The sequence below is a fragment of the Halichoerus grypus genome, chromosome 1, assembly GCF_964656455.1.
Source record: "Halichoerus grypus chromosome 1, mHalGry1.hap1.1, whole genome shotgun sequence".
Lineage (NCBI taxonomy): Eukaryota > Metazoa > Chordata > Mammalia > Carnivora > Phocidae > Halichoerus > Halichoerus grypus.
Window position 1 is genome coordinate 81,292,335 of NC_135712.1, and position 21,240 is coordinate 81,313,574.

A 21,240-nucleotide genomic window follows, 5' to 3' on the forward strand; every position below is an offset into this window, starting at 1 on the left:
GCTGAGCAGGGAGCTGGACCAGGGGCTTGTTGAGTCCAGGACTCTGGGATCATGACTTGAGCCGAAGGCAGATGCTTAACGGCTTAACTGACTGAACCTCCCAGGCACCCCTGAGTTAATTTTTGTGTATGGTGTGAGTTGGGGATCCAAAGTCATTCTTTTGCATATTGAAATCTAGTTGTTCCACCACCATTTGCTGGAAAAATTATTGTTTGTCCACTTTGGTTTTTTTTTTTTTTAAAGATTTTATTTATTTATTTGAGAGGGAGAGTGCATAAGCAGGGTAAGCAGCAGAGGGAGAGGGAGAAGCAGGCTCCCTGCAAAGCAGGGAGCTTGATACGGCCGGGGAGGGGTGGGGGGGAGGCTCCATCCCAAGACCCTGAGATCATGACCTGAGCTGAAGGCAGACGCTTTTTTTTTTTTTTTAAAGATTTTTATTTATTTATCTGACAGAGAGAGACACAGCGAGAGAGGGAACACAAGCAGGGGGAGTGGGAGAGGGAGAAGCAGGCTTCCTGCTGAGCAGGGAGCCCGAAGCGGGGCTCAATCCCAGGACAGACGCTTAACGACTGAGCCACCCAGGCGCCCCTGAAAGCAGACGCTTAACCAACTGAGCCACCCAGGCGCCCCTCATTGTCCACTTTGAATTATTTCGGTCCCTTTGTTTTTTGTTTTTTAAGATTTATTTTTTTATTTGAGAGAGAGTGAGAGTGGGGGGAGGGGTAGAGGGAGAGAATCCTCAAGCGGATTCCTGGCTGAGCACAGAGGCCCCCTACCCCCACAAGCACAGGGCTCAATCCCAGGACCCTGAGATCATGACCTGAGCTGAAATCAAGAGCTGGCCGCTTAACTACCTGAGCCACCCAGGCACCCCTATCTTGGTCCCTTTGTAAAAATTAAATTAATCATAAATGTTAGGGTTTGTTTATGAACTCTCAATTCTATTTCATTGATCTCTATGCCTATTTTTATGTCAGCAACACACTATCTTGATTATTTTAGTTTGTAATAAGTTTTGAAATCAGGAAGTGTAGGACTACCAACTGTGTTCTCTTCCATGATTATTTTGGCTATTCTGAGTCTCTTGCATTTCCATATGAATTTTAGAATCAGCTTGTCAATTTCTACAGAAAAGGCAGCTAGGATTTTGATAAGGATTTTGTTGAATTTGTAGGTTAATTTGGGAAATATGGCCATCTTCACAATATTAAGTTTTCTAAATCTAGAACATGATGTATGTTTCCATTTATTTAGATCCTCTTTAATTTTTTCAGCAGTGTTTTGTAGTTTTCAAAATATAAGTCTCATACTTCTGTTAGGTTTATTCCTAAATATCCTATTTTTTATGATTCCTAATTTTATTTTCAGGTTATTTATTGCCAATGTATATAAATATAATGCTTTTTGTATATTGATTTTGTAGCCTATAACCTTGCTGAACTCATTTACAGTTATACTTCATTTTATTGCACTTAGCTTTATTGCAATTCACAGATTTTGTTTTTTACAAATTGAAGATTCGTGGCAACCCTGCATCGAACAAGTCTGTCAGCACCGTTTTTCAAACAGCATTCGCTCACTTTTTGTCTCTATCACATTTTGGTAATTCTCTCAATATTTCAAGCTTTTTCATTGTTATATTTGTTATGATGACCTGTGATTAGTGATCTTTGGTGTTGCTATTATAATTGTCTTGGGGTGCCACAAACTGTGCCCATATAAGATGGCCAACTTAATAAATGTGTGTGTTCTGATTGTGCCACCAATTGGCTATACCCCCGTCTCTCTCCCTTTCCTCTGATTCCCTATTCCTTCAGACACAATATTGAAATTAGGCCAATGGCCTTTAAGTGTTCAAGTGAAAGGAAGAGTCATACTTCCCTCACTTTAAACCAAAAGCTAGAAATGATTCAGCTTAGTGAGGAATGCATGTAAAAAGCTGAGACGTGAAAAGCTGAGACAGGTCAAAAGCTAGGCCTCTTGCACCAAACAGTTATCTAAGTTATGAATGCAAAGGAAAAGTTCTTGGGGCACCTGGCACAGTTGGATCAGTGTTGGACTCTTGGTTTTGGCTCGGGTCGTGATCTCAGGTTCGTGAGACTGAGCCCCGCATCGGGCTCTGCGCTCAGTGTGGAGTTTGCCTGGGTTTTTCTCTCCCTCTCCCTCTGCCCCTTTCCCCTGAGCACTCACTCTCTCAAATAAATAAAACTTTGAAAAGTTCTTAAAGAAAATGAAAAGTGCTACTACAGGGAAACACCTGAATGATAAGAAAGTAAAATAGCCTTATTGCTGATATGGAGAAAGTGAGTGGTCTGGATAGAAGATCAAATCAGCCACAGCATTCCCTTAAGCCAAAGCCTAATCCAGAGCAAGGCCCTAACTCTTCTCAATTCTATGCAGGCTGAGAGAGGCGAGGAAGCAGCAGCCGAAAAATGTGAAGCTAGCAAAGGTTGGTTCATGTGGCTTTAGGAAAGAAGCCATTTCTATAACATAAATGTACAATGGGGAACAGTGAAGTGCTGATGTAGAAGCTGCAGCAAGTTATCCAGAAGATCCAGCTAAGATAATTAATTAAGGTGGCTACCCTTAACGACAGATTTTCAAGGTAGATGGAACAGCCTTCTATTGGAAGAAGATCCACCTAGGACTTTCATAGCTAGAGAGGAAAAGTCAATGCCTGGCTTCAAAGCTTCAAAGGACAGGCTGAATCTCTTATAAAGGGCTAATGTAGCTGGTGACTTTAAGTTGAAGCCAGGGCTCATTTACCATTCCAAAAATCCTAAGGCCTTTAAGAATTATGCTAAATCTGCTCTACTTGTGCTCTATAAATGGAACAACAAAGCCTGGATGACAGTACATCTGTTTATCTGTTATGGTTTACTAAGTATTTTAAGCCCACTATTGAGACCTACTGCTCAGAAAAAAAGATTTCTTTCAAAATATTACTGCTCATTGACAAAGTATCTAGTCACCAAGAGCTCTGACAGAGATGTACGAGGAGATTGATGTTGTTTCATGCCTGCTAACACAAGATCCATTCTGTAGCCCATGGGTCAAAGAGTAATTTTGACTTTCAAGTCTTATTATTTAAGAAATACATTTTGTAAGGCTGTAGCTGACATAGATAATGATTCCTCTGATGGATTTGGGCAAAGTAAATTGAAAGCCTCTGGAAAGGAGTCACCATTCTAGATGCCACTAAGAATATTTGTGATTCATGGGAAGAGGTCAAAATATCAGCATTAACAGCAGTTTGGAAGAGGTTAATTCCAGACATTATGGATGACAGGGAGGGGTTCAAGACTTCAGTGGGGGAAGTAACTGCAGGTGTAGTGGAAATAGCAAGAGAACTAGAATTAGAAGTGGAGCCTGAAGATGGGACTCAACTGCTGCGATCTCATGATAAAACTAACGGATGAGTAGTTGCTTCTTACGGACGAGCAGAAAAAGTGGTTTCTTGAAATGTAATCTGTTTCTGGTGAAGATGCTATGAAGATTGTTGAGATGACAACAAAGGTTTTAGAATACTACTAAACTGAGGATTTGAGAGGACTGTCTCCAATTTTGAAAGAAGTTCCACCGTGGGTTAAATGCTATCAAACAGCATTGAATGCTACAGAGAAATTATTGTGAAAGAGAAAGTCAGTTGATGTGGCAAATTTACTGTTGTCGTCAAGAAATTGCCGCAGGCACCCCAGCTTTCAGCAACCACCACCCTGAGCAGTCAGCAGCCATCAGCATTGAGGCAAGATCCTCCGAAGCCAAAAGATTACAACTTGCTGAAAGCTCAGATGATGGTTAGCATGTTTTAGCATAAAGTACTTTTAAATTAAGGTATGTACTTTTTTAAGATTTATTTATTTATTTATTTGAGAGAGAGCATGAGTTGGAAGGGGAGCAGAGGGAGAGGGAGAAGCAGACTCCCTGCTGAGCAGAGAGCCTGATGCGGGGCTCAATCCCAGGACCCTGCGATCATGATCTGAGCTGAAAGCAGATGCTCAACTGACTGAAATAGCTATAATGCTATTGCAAACTCAATAGACTACAGTATAGTGTAAACATAACTTATATCTACTGGGAAACCAAAAAATTTATTGACTCATTTTATTGTGATATTTGCTTTATTGTGGTGGTCTGGAACCTAACCTGCAATATCTTTGCAGTATGCCTGTACAATAATGAAAAAGATGAATAAAAGAATCTACAAGTAAGAAATAGGTCTTTCAAAATGCCAAAGAGGGGAGCCTGGGTGGTTCTGTAGGTTGAACGACCTACTCTTGGTTTTGACTCAGGTCATGATCTCAGGGTCCTGGGATCGAGCCCTGCATTGGGCTCTGTGCTCAGCACAGAATCTGCTAGAGATTATCTCCCACTCTCTCTCTCTCTGCTCCTCCCTGCTCATGCTCACTCTCTCTCTAAAATAAAAATAAATAAAACCTTCAAAAAATAAAATAAAATGCCTAAGAAAATTAAAACTTCCCAGACAGGACTGTTGTCACATTGGACTTGAAAGTAAGAGAATAGTCTGTTATGACATCAAAATTTTATCACAGGCAGAGGGATGTACAGGTGATATTTTGAAACTATCAGTCCTGAATAGTTAATTTGCTACCTGAAAACATAATAAAGAACCAGAGATCTCTGCAGAATGATTTATTGGGACAAGTAAGCAAGCAGAGGAGGTGGGACTGCTATGGAAAAGATATAAGGAGAGCCTAGAGCCACATAGGAAAACTGAGGGAAGTCTACAGAATGCAGATACAAGAGGAAAATGTCTGGAGTTGGGTTGAAACTGATCAGTGGGGCTGGATTGAGATGCATGGAATGCAGCAGGGAGCTGGTCATCTTTGGGCTGTGACAGTCGATACTCAACAAGGCAAAAACCTGACTGGTCTCTGGAAACCAGAAACAGTTCTGGGCTGGGATCTGCAGGAGCAGATAGACATCATGCCTAGGTGTTCCAGAGGATGATGACGGTGACCACAAAGGTGGCCATGAAGAGCAGGTAGAAGCAGAAGAGCAGGGTGTCCATCATGTGGCTGAACTTCACCCACAGGTTGACCAAGTGCTGCCTCTGAGTCTCATCTTCCTGCTGGGCCCTTGTTGACCCAGGACACCCATTTAACTCTGCCTCTCTGGGACCTGACACCTTTCCCACCAACTCCACAGGCTCCTTCACACCTACAGAGAGACAGAGACTCAGCCAGGACCATGAAGTTCACCTGGGGAGGAAGGGGGACAGGGAAGGAGACAGGACCAGAGAAATGACTGTGTGGGAAGAGGAAATGTACGCAGTGCTGAACCCTTACCAGGCAGGTGGGCCGGGGGGAGGCCCAGGCCTTTATTTCTCTTCTGGGGTGCAGTGGGGCAGCATTTCATTAGGCTGGTGCAGCAAAGGAGAAGAGAATGAAGCCACTGAGGCATGGGTGGGGGCTGGGTGGTGGCCAGGTGCAGCAGGTAGGTGATGAAGATGGTCTCTAGCAGGCTGACCACCATCAGGGACAGACATAGGGCAAAGTAGGCACCTGGAGGAAAGGTAGGCCTACATGTGGGCCAGAGGCACCAACCTAGGACTTCTCTCTTCCAATCCTATCCTGGCAAGCATAGAGTCTCCTTTTCCCAGTATATCTCCCTTCCCTGAGCTAGTTCAGTCAGTCCTTCCCACCCTTCTTTTCCCAAAGACTGGAGAGGCCATACTGATAAGGGGGGTTCCACTGGTGGGGAGTAAGTCATTCATCATGAGTAGGAAGACGTAGCCCAGCAGAAGGGTTATCTTGAATGGGGCACGATTCCGGCTTTCTGCTGGCAGGTAGAAGCTGACAGCATCGATGGCAATCAGAAAGCCACTGGGCACCAGGAGGTTTATGATGTAGAGTCTGGGCCTGCGCCTGATGGCCACCTTGGGAGAAGAAAGAGAGGGAAGTGGATAAGAGATTTGGAGTCTGCCTGGAATAGTAGTGATTGTGCCTCTGCCTTTCTTGTTCTAATATCACCCTGAGATCTGGAGATATGCAGAATGCAGCTTCATAATTAAGTATAGAAACTGCCACGGGCAAATTAGGCAAGAGCAGTGAGCTTTAGGAAAAAGAGTGTGGCTGGATGGCCAAGAGAGAAGGTTCAGGTCTGGCAGAAGTAAAACTGAAGCTTGGGAGATACCCACTTGGTGGAGATTTTAGGTAAAGGTAGAAGCAAGGAAGGAAGGAAAAAGCAAAGGCCTCTGAACTCACATAGAACATGATCTGATCATATAGGCTGGTGCCCAGGGATATCTTTGGGGTGGCCTTGTTGATGCCCAGGAGCTCCCACTCTCCATGGGTTTGAACGATGTCCTGGGATGTGTCTGCTATTTCCCACACTTCTTTCTCCATGCCGAGCAACATGTTCTCCACTGAAAGGGAGATCCAGATAGTTTCCCAAGGATACAGTTTCCTGTTGACTCAACTGCACTCTCTTTTTCCATCTTTTCATTAAACACATATTTTTGAGTATCTACCATATGGCAGAAACTTTGAAAGAGCTTGGGATGGTAATCAGCAAGATAGATTTGGGTTCTGCCTTTATGGAAAATATTTAAACATCCGTAGATCCTTTTTTTTTTTTTTTAAAGATTTTATTTATTCATTTGAGACACAGAGAGAGATACAGAGAGAGAGAGAGAGAGAAAGCATGAGCAGGGAGAGAGGCAGAGGGAGAGGGAGAAGCAGGCTCCTCGCTGAGCCAGGGGCTTGATCCCAGGACCCTGGGATCATGACCTGAGCCGAAGGCAGATGCTTAACCATCTGAGCCACCCAGGCGCCCCAACATCCGTAGATCCTTAATCTTTGCTCTACCCACACATCTTGGTCACCATTTGTTCATAATTTCTTTATATTTTATTTTCTGTTGTTTTATTGGTTGCTCTCATTCACCTGCATCCCTGAGACTCCATTGCAACTCACCTGTGTAGAGAAATGAGCTGAAGGTGAGTGTGCAGTTCTGCTGGTCAAAAGGGAAGTAGAAGATATCCAGGCTACAGATGCTGGCCACCTTCATGGGTTTCTTATATCTGATGCGACCTTCATTACTTACATATGCCGTGAGGCCTTTTGGGGTCTTATCTACATCCATGCTGTAAGAGAGATGGGGTGGGATGCAGGTGTTATGGTTTTTCCTCTTACCTTTGTGGTCATTTCTCAGCCATTTAAGACCACTTGTAGTGGCTCCAATGGTAGATTGTAAATTCTACTGATTCCAGAAAATGGCATTCCCTCTGCCTTTTCCCAGCCCTTAATACGCACAACTCAACGATGAAAATGTCTTGGAGCCATAGGTTCTTGGTTGCCACACTGATCTTCGTGATGCCCTCACACTCCTCTGGGTTCCATCTGATAAATGGGTTATCCCAGACCTAGAACCCAGGTGGAGGAGAGGTGAGAGCCTGATATGAATCGAGGCTGTTTTTTCCTGTCCTTTGATTTTTCTTTAAAAAAAGTTATGAAATATTTCCTGCACATAAAAAGTATATAAAATAATAAAATAAACATGTATTTCTATCACTAAACTTTGTGGAATAAATATTTTGATAAATTTACTTTGGCTTTTTTTTCAAGAAATAAGAATTACAGATAGAATTGAAGCACTCTGCATTCATTTCTTCATAAATTTTGATCCCTCTCCTTTCCCATTTCGTGAGAAATTACTGGTGATCAGAGAAATCCTCTCCTTTCATCAGTAGGAATGAGATTCAGAGATGAAAGATCAATAACTTAGCCTCTCTCAGCTAGAATTTCCCTAGTGTGAAATAAGGAGATTAGTAGATATCAAATGAAATAAGCCTTATCAATGGATTTTGAAACTGTAATGTTGTTCATAGGTATTATGTATTAGTATCTAGCATGGCTTCAAATGTCTTCCAGACCCCTTTCACCAGTCTTTATTGCAAGGAGACCTTGAACAAGCCAGTGGGTTCTTTGAAGCCAAGAGACTTAGTGGTCTTCCTCTCCTTGGTAGGTGCCAGGCACCACCCTCCCATGTCTCTGGGATGCCTTTCCAAACTCTCTTTTCCAAGTCTGGCAACCTTCTTTGAAAACTGTTTTCAAGGATTATCTAATTCTGTGGGCTTGTCCAGTCTCAGGACACTCTCAACAGCAGCTGCAGTTTGTGGAACCACAGCCACAACAGAGGGCTCTATGCAGATTAAATAAAGACTTGTACTAGGTCAGTGCTTCTCAACTCTCACTTTGCATATAAAATACCCGGGGATCATATTGAACTGTAGATTCTGATTCAGTAGGTTGGGTGACTAACCCATCCTGATTTGCTCAGGATTTTGCATTGAAAATTTCATGTCCTGAGAATTCCTCAGTCTTGGGCATGTTGGGATGGTTGGTCATGCTGGGTGGCACCCAAAATTGCATTTCTAGGCTTCCAGGTGGTGCAATCAACCAGTGCTGCCCATCTGGGAACTACACTTTGAGAGCAAGATTAGGTGATCATTACTATTATTCCTCTCCTCTCTCCTTCCCTTCAACCATGCTTTTCAAATTGGAAACTTATGTCATTTACTTTCATTTTTTCTCCTCTTGTTTTCTAATTAATGCACTTAAGATACAAACTTTCTACTGAGTTATACTTTGGCTATATTCATAGATTTTCATATGTAATTTCTCATTAGTTCATAATTTCTATTTAATTGTTTTATTTTCTCTTTATTTTTTATTTATTTATTTTTATTTTTATTTTTATTTTATTTTATTTTTTTTAAGATTTTATTTATTTGCGAGAGAGAGAATGAGAGACAGAGAGCATGAGAGGGAGGAGGGTCAGAGGGAGAAGCAGACTCCCTGCCGAGCAGGGAGCCCGATGTGGGACTCGATCCCGGGACTCCAGGATCATGACCTGAGCCGAAGGCAGTCGCTTAACCAACTGAGCCACCCAGGCGCCCCTTATTTATTTATTTTTAAAAGATTTTATTTATTTATTTGAGAGAGAGAGACACAGCGAGAGAGGGAACACAAGCAGGGGGAGTGGGAGAGAGAGAAGCAGGCTCCCTGCGGAGCAGGGAGCCCGATGCGGGGCTCAATCCCAGGACCCTGGGATCATGACCTGAGCCGAAGGCAGACGCCCAACAACTGAGCCACCCAGGCGCCCCTTTCTCTTTATTTTTTAAAGATTTATTTTATTTATTTGAGAGAGAGAGAGAAAGAAAGATCGCACCAGTGCACACGCAGTGGGGAGAGACAGCGGGAGAGGGAGAGAGAGTCTCAAGCAGACTCTGAACTGAGAGCGAGCCTGATGCAGGGCTCGATCTCATTACTCTGAGATCACAACCTGAGCCTAAACCAAGAGTCAGACTCTTAACTGACTGTGCTACCCAGGCGCCTCTGTTTTATTTTCTCTTTAGCCCAAAGTATTTGGAAGTTTAATTTAAATTCCCAAGAAATAAAGTTTTCTTGGGGAGTGCTATCTTTTTCTGGTTAGTTTCATTTTCTTGTATTGTGATCAGAGATTGTGGTCTAGATAATTTCTGCTTTCTCGACTTTATTGAGATCTTTGTGGCCAAAAATATGGTCAGTGTGGGACAATATTCCATTTGTGTCAGAAGAGATTATGCATATTCATTGGCACAAAGTTCGATTTTTATTAAATCAAATTTCTTTCCTTTTTTTTTTTTTTAAAGTAGGCTCCACACCTAGCGTGGAGCTCAACACACAGGCTTGAACTCAGGATCCTGTGATCAAGACCTGAGCCAATATCAAGAGTTGGATGCTCAACCAACTGAGCCACTCAGGCACCCCTAAATCAAGTTTCTTAATTGTGCTGTTAAAAATCACAATATTTTTATTCTTTTTCTACTTGATTTTGAAAGCAGTATATTGAAGCCTCTTACCATGATTGTAGATTTTTCAATTTCTCCATCATGGGTTTCAAAGATATGTTGTTAGGTACATAAAGGTCATAATTATATATTTGTTTAAAATCCTTTCTGACTGTAAATGAAGGGAGAGAATGAACAGTATTGGCCATACCATTTCCAGCCACAGGAACGATGACAAGAGCTGTAGTTGTTCATCCTGTCAAAATAAATTTCCTGTTTCCAGTATGATGCTGGTAAGAAGTCTGTCTGTTCCTCCCACTCCCCACTTCTGTTTACCAAGCCTCAAGATATGCCAAAGTGGTGCTGCGATCAAGGCCGACATGTAGGTCAAGGACGAAAGCTTGATTAAAACAGATGTTTTGGGCCATGGATGGGAGAGTTCACAGGAGGACTTCTCAATCCTGGCTGTATCTTAGAATCACTTGAGGAGCTTAAAAATACCAAAGTCTGGCTTCCATCCAATCAGAACCTCCGGGAGTGGAGCCTGAACAGTGGTGTGCAGCCATGGTAGAAAATCACTGGGTGAGAAGAAAAGAAATTCTCTTCTATGTGCTGTTATATCTCATCCTGCTGAACCAGACACAATTTCTTTGAGGTCCCCCTTGGGCAAATGAAGCTGCAATGCAGACAAGGGCTTTTGGGGTTGCCTTGCCAGGGAGAGAAAAAATTAAGGGCTAGAGGGATTAGCACTCACCACATCTAGGATGGCAGACATAGTGAAGGAGATGTTGACTAGGGTGGGGATGCTGAAGTTGGTGACCGGACGGAAGGCCTTCCTGTTGAACACTGAATCCAGAACAGTGGGATACACCCCACGCTGGCCAGACCCTGAGCAGTTGTTGATGAAGGTACTGCTCCTTCCTGTAGTGACATAGAATGTGTGAGGAGAGGGAGAGAAGTCTCCTGTTGCCTACATGAGAGGGCCCTATGACAGGATCTTGGGGGTAGACTGTGATAATAATGATAGCTAACATTTATTGAGCATTGACTATGTAGCCAGGTATAGTCTAAGCCCTTTAAACAAATTACCTCATTTAATCCTCCCAAGCCCCTAACAGGTAGAAATTATTTTTATCCTTATGTAATAAATGAGTCAACTGAGATGCGATGAGAGGAATTAAATTCCTGACATCAAATATTTAAGGGGCAGAAACTGGACTTGATCTGAACCCCAATTTGTTTGATGCTGCTGCAGCATACACCCCCAATGATGAGATAGAGAATGGGGGAGGAGGATCACCAAGAGAGGCCCTGATGCTGGGTGCTGCCCACCAAGGCCAGGGAGGATGTGTTGGGCTGGAAGGCAAATGATGGAAGCTAATGTGGTATGCTGAGTTAGGGCTCTGACCTTCTTCCTAATCTTTCTGTTTCCATGCAAAGCATGCCCAAATCTATATGCAAACCGAGCCCTGGGACAGTGATAGTCATTGGATAGGATTCCATGGCGGGGGGGGGGGGGGCTGCCCAAAGAGAATGCACCTATTTCACCTTCACTGCCCCAAATTTCCTTCCTTCTCCCTATTTTGCTGCCCAACATTCTATCAGTTTTCTAGTTTGAGGCTTTCGAGGTGTTGCCTTCCCCTCTTTTCTGACTAATAAATATTCCAATTCTCTACTGGTAGAAATTTGTTAGAGGAACAACAACCTGGAATGAAAGAGAGAGTTGTGTGCCAATGACATGGAGCCTTATCCATTCCCAGAGTCACAGTGCTGTCCAGGCAAATCCTTGAATCATTCTATGAGCAATGAATATTCATTTGTCAAGCATGGTCTATGAGTGACCAGAGGAATATTTCTAATGTTTTCTACTGAGTAGACTAGGTGTACAATTTGTTCCTCTTTCTTGTACTGGCCTCTAAAGCCACCTCTGGTACAGCCCTCCCCTACTCCCCCTTATCCAGAAGTTATATGACAACCAAAGGGGAGAGATGACATTTATTGATACCTATCAAATGCCAGGCAGCCACTGTGCTACTCACTTTCTCTCACTGAATCCTCACAACTCTGCAAGGTAGGTCCTATTTTACAGATGAGGAAACTGGAGCTCAGAGAAGTCAAGCAATTTGCCCGAGATTACATAAGGAGCCAAGTGAGGGACCAAGATTCAAACCCAGGTTCATCTGTCTCCAAATCCCATGTTCTTTCCACTCTACCATGTTAACTCCCTGAAAAAGAAGCATACTCCATCTTCACTCTCCACCTGCTACCCTCTGGCATCTTACCTAACCTAGAGCACTTGGATCCTGTAGGTGGATGAGGATGTTATGGCTAAAAGTGAGCACTTTGCTACAATGGGGTGGGTTTCATAGCTGTAGAGAAAAAGAATCATACCTGTGTATAGAAAGATGGATGGACATTTAGGCTAAATGGAAGAGAAGACAATCAGGGATGGTTCATGGGAAGAGAAATAGAAGTGTTCCTGTGTGACACATCTCTGGAAGGATATTTTCTGTCTTTCAGGGAAGGAACGTCTATTCAGGCATTATTATGACAAAGTTATGAAATAACACTGCCCATTTTAGATAATCCCTGGGAGTTGGAGATTTGTAAGAAGTTTTTAGGTGTTTACAGAGAGTCTTTGCTCTTTTCCCTGTTGTTGCCCCTTTCTTACCTTGAAGTAGAAGACTGAGAACAAGGAAGAAGGGGAATCTCTTTTTGTGGAACCAGCTTCCTTCCATCTTCTTTGTCCAAATTCTTCTCCAGGAGTGTACCAGCACCCAGGAATCCCTAGATTAAAAGATGACAGGCCACACCTAGAGTCTAATTTTGAATACTGATAACATTGGTTGACCACTGACATTTGTTACCTTCCTGGAAAGAGAGTTCTGGTTGTCTTGTTCTTGCCCATGCTGGAGGTTCTGTTTGCTTTTAAGACTTTCTCTCTTATATATTTCACTACAATGTGTATGGTTGTAGATTAGTTGATATGTATCACATTCAGACCTTTGTGTGATCTCTCAATCTGAAGACTCATTTCTTCAATTCTGGAAAATTCTCAGCCATTTAAAAAATAGTATATTCCCTCTACTTTTTCTCTTATTAGATACATGTTGAATCATTTCCTTTTACCTTACACTTCTTTAACCTCTCATATTAGTTTCCCACTGCTGTTGTAACAAAGCATAAACTTAGTTGGCTTTAAAAAACACAGATTTATTATTTCACAGTTCTGTAGGCCAGAAGTCTGAAATGAGTCTCACAGAGCTAAAATCAATGTTTTGCCAGGGCTGCATTCCTTCTGGAGGCTCTAGGAGTGAATTCATTTCCTTGTCTTTTCCAGTTTTTAGAGGCCGCCTGCATTCTTTGGTTCATGCTCCCATTTTTCCATCTTTTTTTTTTTTTTTTAAATTTTTATTTATTTATTTGACAGAGAGAGACACAGCGAGAGAGGGAACACAAGCAGGGGGAGTGGGAGAGGGAGAAGCAGGCTTCCCGCCGAGCAGGGAGCCCGATGTGGGGCTCGATCCCAGGACCCTGGGATCATGACCTGAGCTGAAAGCAGACGCTTAACGACTGAGCCACCCAGGCGCCCCCCATTTTTCCATCTTTAAAGCCAGCAACATTGGCAAGTCTTTTTCACACTGCCATCTCTCTGCTTCCCATGCTTTCCTCTCTCCTCTTTCACTTTTAAGAACCCCTATGATTACAATGGGTCTACCTGGATAATCCAGGATACTCTCCCTATATCAAGGTCCGCCAATTAGCCAATTTAATTCCATCTGCAACCTTAATTTACCCTTTTCCATATGACATATTCACAGGTTCCAGACATTAGAATGTGGATATCCTTGGGGGACCATTATTCTGCCTAACATACCCCTCTTTCATATTTTCCATCCATTTATCTATGTCCCTAGTAATTCTTTCAGATCTACTTTCCAGGTAAATTTTCTTCTCAATTATATTTAAACTATTGTCTAATCTGTCCACTGAGTTTTCAATTTCAGTGATTATATTTTTTGTTTCTCTAAGTTCTTTTTGGTTCTTTTAAGAAACCAATCTTTTTGGTTCTTTTCTTTCTTTCTTTCTTTCTTTCTTTCTTTCTTTCTTTCTTTCTTTCTTTCTTTTTCTTTCTTTCATTCTTTCTTTCTTGTACTGTTCATTCATTTTGGTTTCTAATATTTCTTTAATCTTTTATTATTTGGAACTGTTAAAGCAAAACCAAAATGGAGACCACAGTTTGAATATATTCCTAGACCAAACACTAATAATCATGCAACCAAAACTTAAAACTATTCTGATTTCCCCAAAATACTTACTCTGACCTTAAACAAAAATTAAGACTTTTTCATGTCAGCATGACCTTAAAGCTTCCTAGCCATGGGGCACCTGGCTGGCTCAGTCAGTGGAGCATGCCCCGACTCTTGATCTTGGAGTGGTGAGTTTTTTTTTTTTTTTTTTTTTTTTTTTTAAAGATTTTATTTATTTATTTGACAGAGAGAATGAGAGAGAGAGCACATGAGAGGGGGGAGGGTCAGAGGGAGAAGCAGACTCCCTGCCGAGCAGGGAGCCCGATGCGGGACTCGATCCAGGGACTCCAGGATCATGACCTGAGCTGAAGGCAGTCGCTTAACCAACTGAGCCACCCAGGCGCCCTGGAGTGGTGAGTTTAAGCCCCACATTGGGCATAGAGCTTACTTAAGAAAAAAAAAAAAACAAAAAACAAAAATAAAAAACAAAAAACCAAAAACTTCCTAGCTAGTCAGCTACAAAGTAAGCTTGCAATGAAAAGGAGTGTAAGTTTCTAGTAACCAATCACAATAGAAAATGCACTCCCACATTTCATGCTTTATAAACTGAGCTGTAACTACTGAGATTCAAGTTTCTTAACTACTTTGGGTTGGAAGTCTCCCTATTCTCCAACAGTTTGTTCCTTGCTGAATAAAATATTCATATTAAGCAGAGCTTTCTGAATTTTCTTTTGATAGAACATATTTGTTTTACATTTCCTTTCAGATTGTTTTATTACATCTAGTTCTTGGTATGCTAACTATTTTGCTAACTTTGTCTTAAGTGGTTTGTTTCCTCATGATTTGTAACTCTTGATGGTAAACTCATCTTCAGTAGGAGGTTATTTCATTGGGAGTTTCATGTGCTTGGGTTGTGAAGTTTCCCTACAAAGAAAATTGTCATTTGCCTCTGACATAGCCTTTGGATTTTTACTAGGTCCAGTCATTTCCTGTATGTGTGTGTGTGTGTGTGTGTGTGTTAAGAATCCCACATCATATGAGTAGTGTAAATTTAGACTCCATACTAATATATGTCACAGGCTTGGTGTTTCAATTCCTTGCATATGACCTTTCCTCTCTACCGCTGGCCCCAAGTCTTTGGCTACCTTTTGTAGTCTGAGATAGAGGGAGTAGTAGATGGCCAACTCAGAGACATGTAAATCTGCAGTCTACTTGCTAATGATGTTAGAAGATAAATGATGAAAACCTCATTTGGAAAAAAAAAAAAGATGAGAATCTGTATCTTTAGGTAATTTTGAGGTCATTTATTATAATCTTTAAACCAAGGTGGATTTTTTTTCCCCTATGTATCTTTGTTTTTTTTTTTTTTTTAAGATTTTATTTATTTATTTGACAGAGAGAGACACAGCAAGAGAGGGACCACAAGCAGGGGGAGTGGGAGAGGGAGAAGCAGGCTTCCCACGGAGTAGGGAACCTGATGCGGGGCTGGATCCCAGGACTCTGGGATCATGACCTGAGCCAAAGGCAGACGCTTGACTGAGCCACCCAGGCGCGCCCCGCCCCCCCCCCCCCCCCCCCGCCATGTATCTTTGATCAGTGGTCATCCAAACTTACGGTTTTTTTAAACTTAAATTCAATTAGCCAACATATAGTACATCATTAGTTTTTGGTGTAATGTTCAATGATTCATTAGTTGTGAATAATATATTAACATTTCCAGTGACACCATCCCATTATTTCTTATGTTATCCTATTTTATGTTTGAATAAAACCTCCGGTTACTGGAAAGTTTTTTAAAAATCCAAATTTGCATTCTTGTAGCTTATACCACTGGTGTAATTTCAGCCCAGTAAAGAATAAAGAATAAGTTAATTCTATCTTCTGCATCACACCTTTCAAATATTTCAAGATAATTATCATGTGTAATGGGGTAATGTTTAAAAATACTAAGCCTATGAAATTTTCAGTCCTCACTGTTCCCTTCCAACACACACACATCTACCTCCTTGCAGCCCCAGAAATCAGTTTCCTCTGTAACCCTTCTGCTATTATAGACCTGGGAGAGGGCAAATGTTACCCCTATAAGAATATGACTTACAGAAAATCTCTGCTGCAGTAGAGGGGGACGAAATCCTTCTTCTTCTGGTCTGATAGAATATGGGACAAAGGAGAGAAGAGGGAAGGGAGTAAGTGATAACATTCACACATGATCACACACACACACACACATTGATTCTCTGCTGATATCTGTGTGTGTGCATGCATATATGTGTGGTTGGGAGGGGGCTAGGTAGGTTGAGAGAAAGACCAAAAAAAAAGCCAAAAAAGCAGAGGAGGCTTATGTCCTGTCACTCATTTGGGATCCAGGAAAGCGATTGCTATTCCCTGTGGCCCGAGACTGGTAAGTGGAAGCTGCAGAGTACAGAGTTGTTAGGCAGAGAGCGGGCTTGAGTTAGCAATCCTGCATCTCCTTTGGTCCCCATGAGATATGGAAGGGAACCAGAAATTCCTCAGCTGGATGAAGCACTTCTGCAGTGGAGGCTGTGGGGTAGACGGTCAAGGCCAGATGGAGGCCCTACGTGAGGCTCAGAGGGGTCTACAGCCACAGCAGTTGTGGAGGTGGAACCAAGCCAGTGAAGGAAAACTCTATCAGAGCCAAGACTCTAACCAAGAATTCACCAGTGACAGACTTTAAGCAGTAGGTGCCATCAGAGCACCCAGCAACCAAGAGAAAAAGAACATCACCACGGAGACAAGAGAGGACTCACAGGGCCTGCACAGGCTGATCGGAGACCCCATTTTTTTCCACTGCCATGAGGTCACAAAAGCCCCCACGTCTACAACTTTGAGAATCTAATGAAAGCTAAAAGACCCTTTGTCCAGCCAGAAAAATGTTCACATGCACTAAATTTTGCATATAATTTCAAGGTTCACAAGCCATGGACTTTAGCTTAAGACCCTCTTCTCAGAATCAGTTAAAGAACCATATGAAAGAAGAGTGGCTTATTTTGGGATACTCACTGGTTTTAGTGAAATAGTGATCACTATATTCTGCTCTATTAGTCATCTGTTTAGGATTCCAGTTAAAAGTTTTGCTCAAGGTTGGGGTCAAACTTTACTGACCTAATGTTTTTGGAATTTACCTCCCCCCCGCCAAATTTTAGAAATAAGGAAAATGTTTGTGCATTTGCCAAATACTCCTTCTTTTCTCCATGATTCGTGGCCATTACTAACTCTGGTTCTGAAATTACATTTGCAGACTCTTATGTTAACCTTTGATGAAAATCAGGCTTAGAGATGTAAAATCTCTTAAATTAGTTGGGTGTCTTTTTCCTCTTTCCTTGTATTTGTTGGTATTCAATTCTCTTGGTCATTTTTGCTTATCTCCAATCAGCTTAATTATCCTACCTAATGGAAAAGACAAAAATCTCTTCCCCAAGGATGACTCTTTCTCTTTGTATGTATTCTATTCTGAATATATCAAGACATTATGGTGGGAAGAGTATCGACCTTGGAATTGGAAAACATAGATTCAAATCCTGGCTCCATCACATACTGACTGTTTAATTCTGGGGAAACCTCTTAAATTCTGAGTATTTGATCTCATCTCCAATATGGGGATAATAATACCCCCTTTATTGGTTTTTGGATGGTGATGAAAGCGATGGCATTTGAAAAAAGTTAGTTCAGTGCTGGGCATTTCATAGGTACTGAGTAAACGTTCTCCTTCCTCATTTCAGCGTTATTCTCAAGCACTCACTTATTCTGGCCATTAACCTTCCTTTACTGTTCTTACAAGCTCATGCTACTCTTTTGTTTTTGTTCTTGTTTCTGAGTCCCTTCTTCTCTTGTTTGCATAAATCCACAGGAGTATTTTATCTGTACTGGGGACACAGTGCACAGAGTCCAAGAGATTCCTAGTAGTCTATTAAATGGTTGAGATTTGGGGGGCGCCTGGGTGGCTCAGTGGGTTAAGCGTCTGCCTTCAGCTTAGGTCATGATCCCTGGGTCCTGGGATCCAGCCCCAGGTCAGGCTCCCTGCTCAGTAGGGAGTCTGCTTCTCCCTATGCATCTCCCCACCCCTCACTTGTGCTTTCTCTCTCACTCACTCTCTCTCTCACATAAATAAATAAAATCTTTAAAAAAATAAATAAATTAATTAAATAAATGGTTGAGATTTGGGAAAAAGTTATTGGCTCCAAAATATAAAAAGAAAATTGAAAAATCAAAATTAATAAATATTTAATTAGATGTCAAATAACCTGAACATTGTCAGGTAGCCTATTCAACTCTTACGTTATTATTTTTTTTAAAGATTTTTTTTTATTTATTTGACAGAGAGAGACACAGCGAGAGAGGGAACACAAGCAGGGGGAGTGGGAGAGGGAGAAGCAGGCTTCCCGCGGAGCAGGGAGCCTGATGCGGGGCTCGATCCCAGGACCCTGGGATCATGACCTGAGCCAAAGGCAGACACTCAACAACTGAGCCACCCAGGTGCCCCCAACTCTTACATTATTATAAATAGCCGCACAGGTCTTTATTCACAATTCTGGAATCCAGAAAGTTCTGAAAATAAAAATTTGTTTTTGGTTAGTTTGGGTTGAACTGATTTGGCAGCACAACCTAACCTGAACTAACTTGAAGCTGTTTCGGATCTGTATTTATGCCTCTTAGTGTAAATATTCATACATTTTTTTTTCTGCAGAAATAGAAATGTGTTTGATTATGAATATTGTCCCAAGCCCCTATGGAAGCATTATGTAATATATGGTATATGCAATCTATTATCATTCTAAAATCTGAAAAGTTCTGAATTCCAACAGTATATCTACCCAAGGGAATTAGATCAAGGATTTCATTCTTGTGTAAATAATATGTGAGATAGGAGTTAAGTTTTCATATGTTTACTATAATGTGTGTGTGTGTATGTGTATGTGTGTGTGTGTGTGTGTGATTCCAACATTAAGTGAGATGCTGTAAAGTCTCTCAGTGGGTGGGAGGGAGAGCAAGAGAGTGAGCAGGAGCATGTGCAAGCACGGCCCGTATCCTTAAGAAAATCACATTCTTTTTTTTTTTTTTTTAAGATTTTATTTATTTATTTGAGAGAGAGACCGAGAGAGAGCATGAGCGGGGGTGGGGATGAGGGGTGGAGGTGGGGTTGTGGGGAGAGGGAGAATCAGGCTCCCCACTGAGCAGGGAGCTATATGCGGGGCTGGATCCCAGGACCCCGCGGGATCATGACCTGAGCTGAAGGCAGCCGCTTAACTAACTGAGCCACCCAGGAGCCCTGAAAATCTCATTCTTTTAAAAGGACTTCTAATAAGTGCGTAAAAATTGACCCAATATCCTTAGTCATCAGAGAAATGCAAATTAAGACCACAATAAGATACCATTTTATACCCTTTAGAATGGTTAAAATAAAGAAGACATACAATAACCAATGTGTGGGGGACATGGAGAAGCTGAGAACTTTATACATTGCTGGTGAGAATGTAAAATGATGAAACCACTTTGAAAAACAATTTAAGTTCATCAAAAAGTTAAAGATAAAACTATTATACTACCTCACAATTCTACTCCTATGCAATTGCCCGGGAGAGATTAAAATATATCCACAGAAAGACTTGCACATGGATGTTCATAGCCAAAATTTGGAAACAACCTAAATGTCCATCAACCAGTGAAAGGATAGATAAATGTGATATATCCATAGGATGAAATACTATTCACAGTCAAAGGAAATCAACTACAGACACATGCTATATCATGAATGAACCTCAGAAACACTGTGCTAAGTGCAAGAAGCCAAACACAACAGACCATATATTGTATCATTCCATTTATATGAAATGTTCAAGAAAGGCAAGTCCATAAATACAGAAAGTAGATTAGTGGTTTTCTGAGACTGGATGTGGAAAGTGGATTAGCTGTAAATGGGTGTGAAGGATTTTATTGGGGAGATGAAAATGTTCTAAAACTGATTTGTGGTATTGGTTATACCACAGTAAAGTTACCAACAATCACTGAATTGTACACTTGAAATAGGTGAATTTTATGGTATAAAAAAATAAAAGTTGTTTTTGGAATGCCTGGGTGGCTCAGTTGGTTGAGCATCTGCCTTCAGCTCAGGTTGTGATCCCAAGGTCCTGGGATGGAGTCCCCATTGGGCTCCTTGCTCAGCGGGGAGCCTGCTTCTCCCTCTGCCTGCCACTCCCCCTGCTTGTAAAGATTTTATTTATTTATTTGAGAGAGAGTGCGCGCGCGCATGAGAGGGGGGAGGGTCAGAGGGAGAAGCAGACTCCCCGCTGAGCCGGGAGCCCCATGCGAGACTCGATGCGGGACTGGATGCGGGACTCAATCCTGGGATGCGGGACTGGATGCGGGACTCAATCCTGGGACTCCAGGATCATGACCTGAGCTGAAGGCAGTCGCTTAACCAACTGAGCCACCCAGGTGCCCTATTTTGCGACTCTTGAAAGTTGTAGGTAGCTGATAGATAAGTGAACTTTGTCCTGGCTGGTAGAGATGCAATGAACTTCCTCCCTGTGGAAAAATCAATTTTGTGTCTATTTGCAATTCGTCTCAACATTCCTTTATTCCATATAAATGTGTGTTCTTTTTTTTTTTTTTAAAGATTTTTTATTTATTTATTTGACAGAGAGAGACACAGCGAGAGAGGGAACAGAAGCAGGGGGAGTGGGAGAGGGAAAAGCAGGCTTCCAGCTGAGCAGGGAGCCCGATGTGGGGCTCGATCCCAGGACCCTGGGATCATGACCTGAGCCGAAGGCAGAAGCTTAACGACTGAGCCACCCAGGCGCCCCAAATGTGTGTTCTTTTGAACTAGTTATTACATCTGTTTGGTTCCCTCATATCATATAAGGAAAATAAAAATCTTAACACGTGTTCATTTTTATATCTGTGTGAGATTCATGATTTTGCTTTTTTCTGAAATTGTCTTTTAACAGTTTTGGAAATTCCACCAAGATGCCCAATGGATTCACCTGACAGAGCCAGGTAACATTCATCAATCTCATGGGTGGTGTAAACCTGGGCACATCTTCTTTTGGCTTCCAGGGGTGAATTCAAAGAGGCAATAGGACTTTGGTGACTCTCCGTTTTTCCAAATTTTAATTTTGTTTTCTACTCATTTTGTTTTCAATTTGTTTTAGCTGATAAATTATTCCTTATTGGAAA

General features: G+C 41.8%; 2 protein-coding genes across 6 annotated transcripts in view; one reads left to right on the forward strand and one right to left on the reverse strand.

Annotated features, from left to right (window-relative positions):
- ABCC5 (ATP binding cassette subfamily C member 5) overlaps positions 1-21,240 on the forward strand; it is a 171,412-nt gene that overhangs the window by 9,506 nt on the left and 140,666 nt on the right. For all 4 annotated transcript variants that reach the window (XM_036122454.2, XM_036122456.2, XM_078068317.1 and 1 more), the window contains exon 2: positions 21,012-21,060. In XM_036122454.2, coding sequence (XP_035978347.1) covers positions 21,038-21,060 — 23 coding nt within the window. In that variant the 5' untranslated portion in view covers positions 21,012-21,037. The remainder of the gene's footprint in view (positions 1-21,011; positions 21,061-21,240) is intronic.
- LOC118554720 (5-hydroxytryptamine receptor 3E-like) lies at positions 4,952-12,534 on the reverse strand. 2 transcript variants are annotated; one of them, XM_078060525.1, is made up of 9 exons: positions 12,468-12,534; positions 10,551-10,717; positions 10,008-10,052; positions 7,278-7,387; positions 6,939-7,108; positions 6,228-6,388; positions 5,698-5,899; positions 5,310-5,525; positions 4,952-5,181 (listed from the first exon to the last, which is right to left on the reverse strand). In XM_078060525.1, exons 1-9 carry the CDS (start codon positions 12,532-12,534, stop codon positions 4,952-4,954), a joined length of 1,368 nt encoding a protein of 455 aa, XP_077916651.1. The 2 variants fall into 2 exon arrangements, with proteins under 2 accessions (XP_077916651.1, XP_035978385.1); XM_036122492.2 differs by lacking the exon at positions 10,008-10,052.

Coding starts and splice junctions, on each gene's coding strand:
- LOC118554720 (XM_078060525.1), bottom strand. CDS start 12,534: ATGGAAGGAAGCTGGTTCCACAAAAAGAGATTCCCCTTCTTCCTTGTT. Junction 10,718..12,467: donor TCTCAGTCTTCTACTTCAAG/GTAAGAAAGGGG, acceptor ATGTCACTACAG/GAAGGAGCAGTACCTTCATC. Junction 10,053..10,550: donor TGTCTGCCATCCTAGATGTG/GTGAGTGCTAAT, acceptor TTATTTTGACAG/GATGAACAACTACAGCTCTT.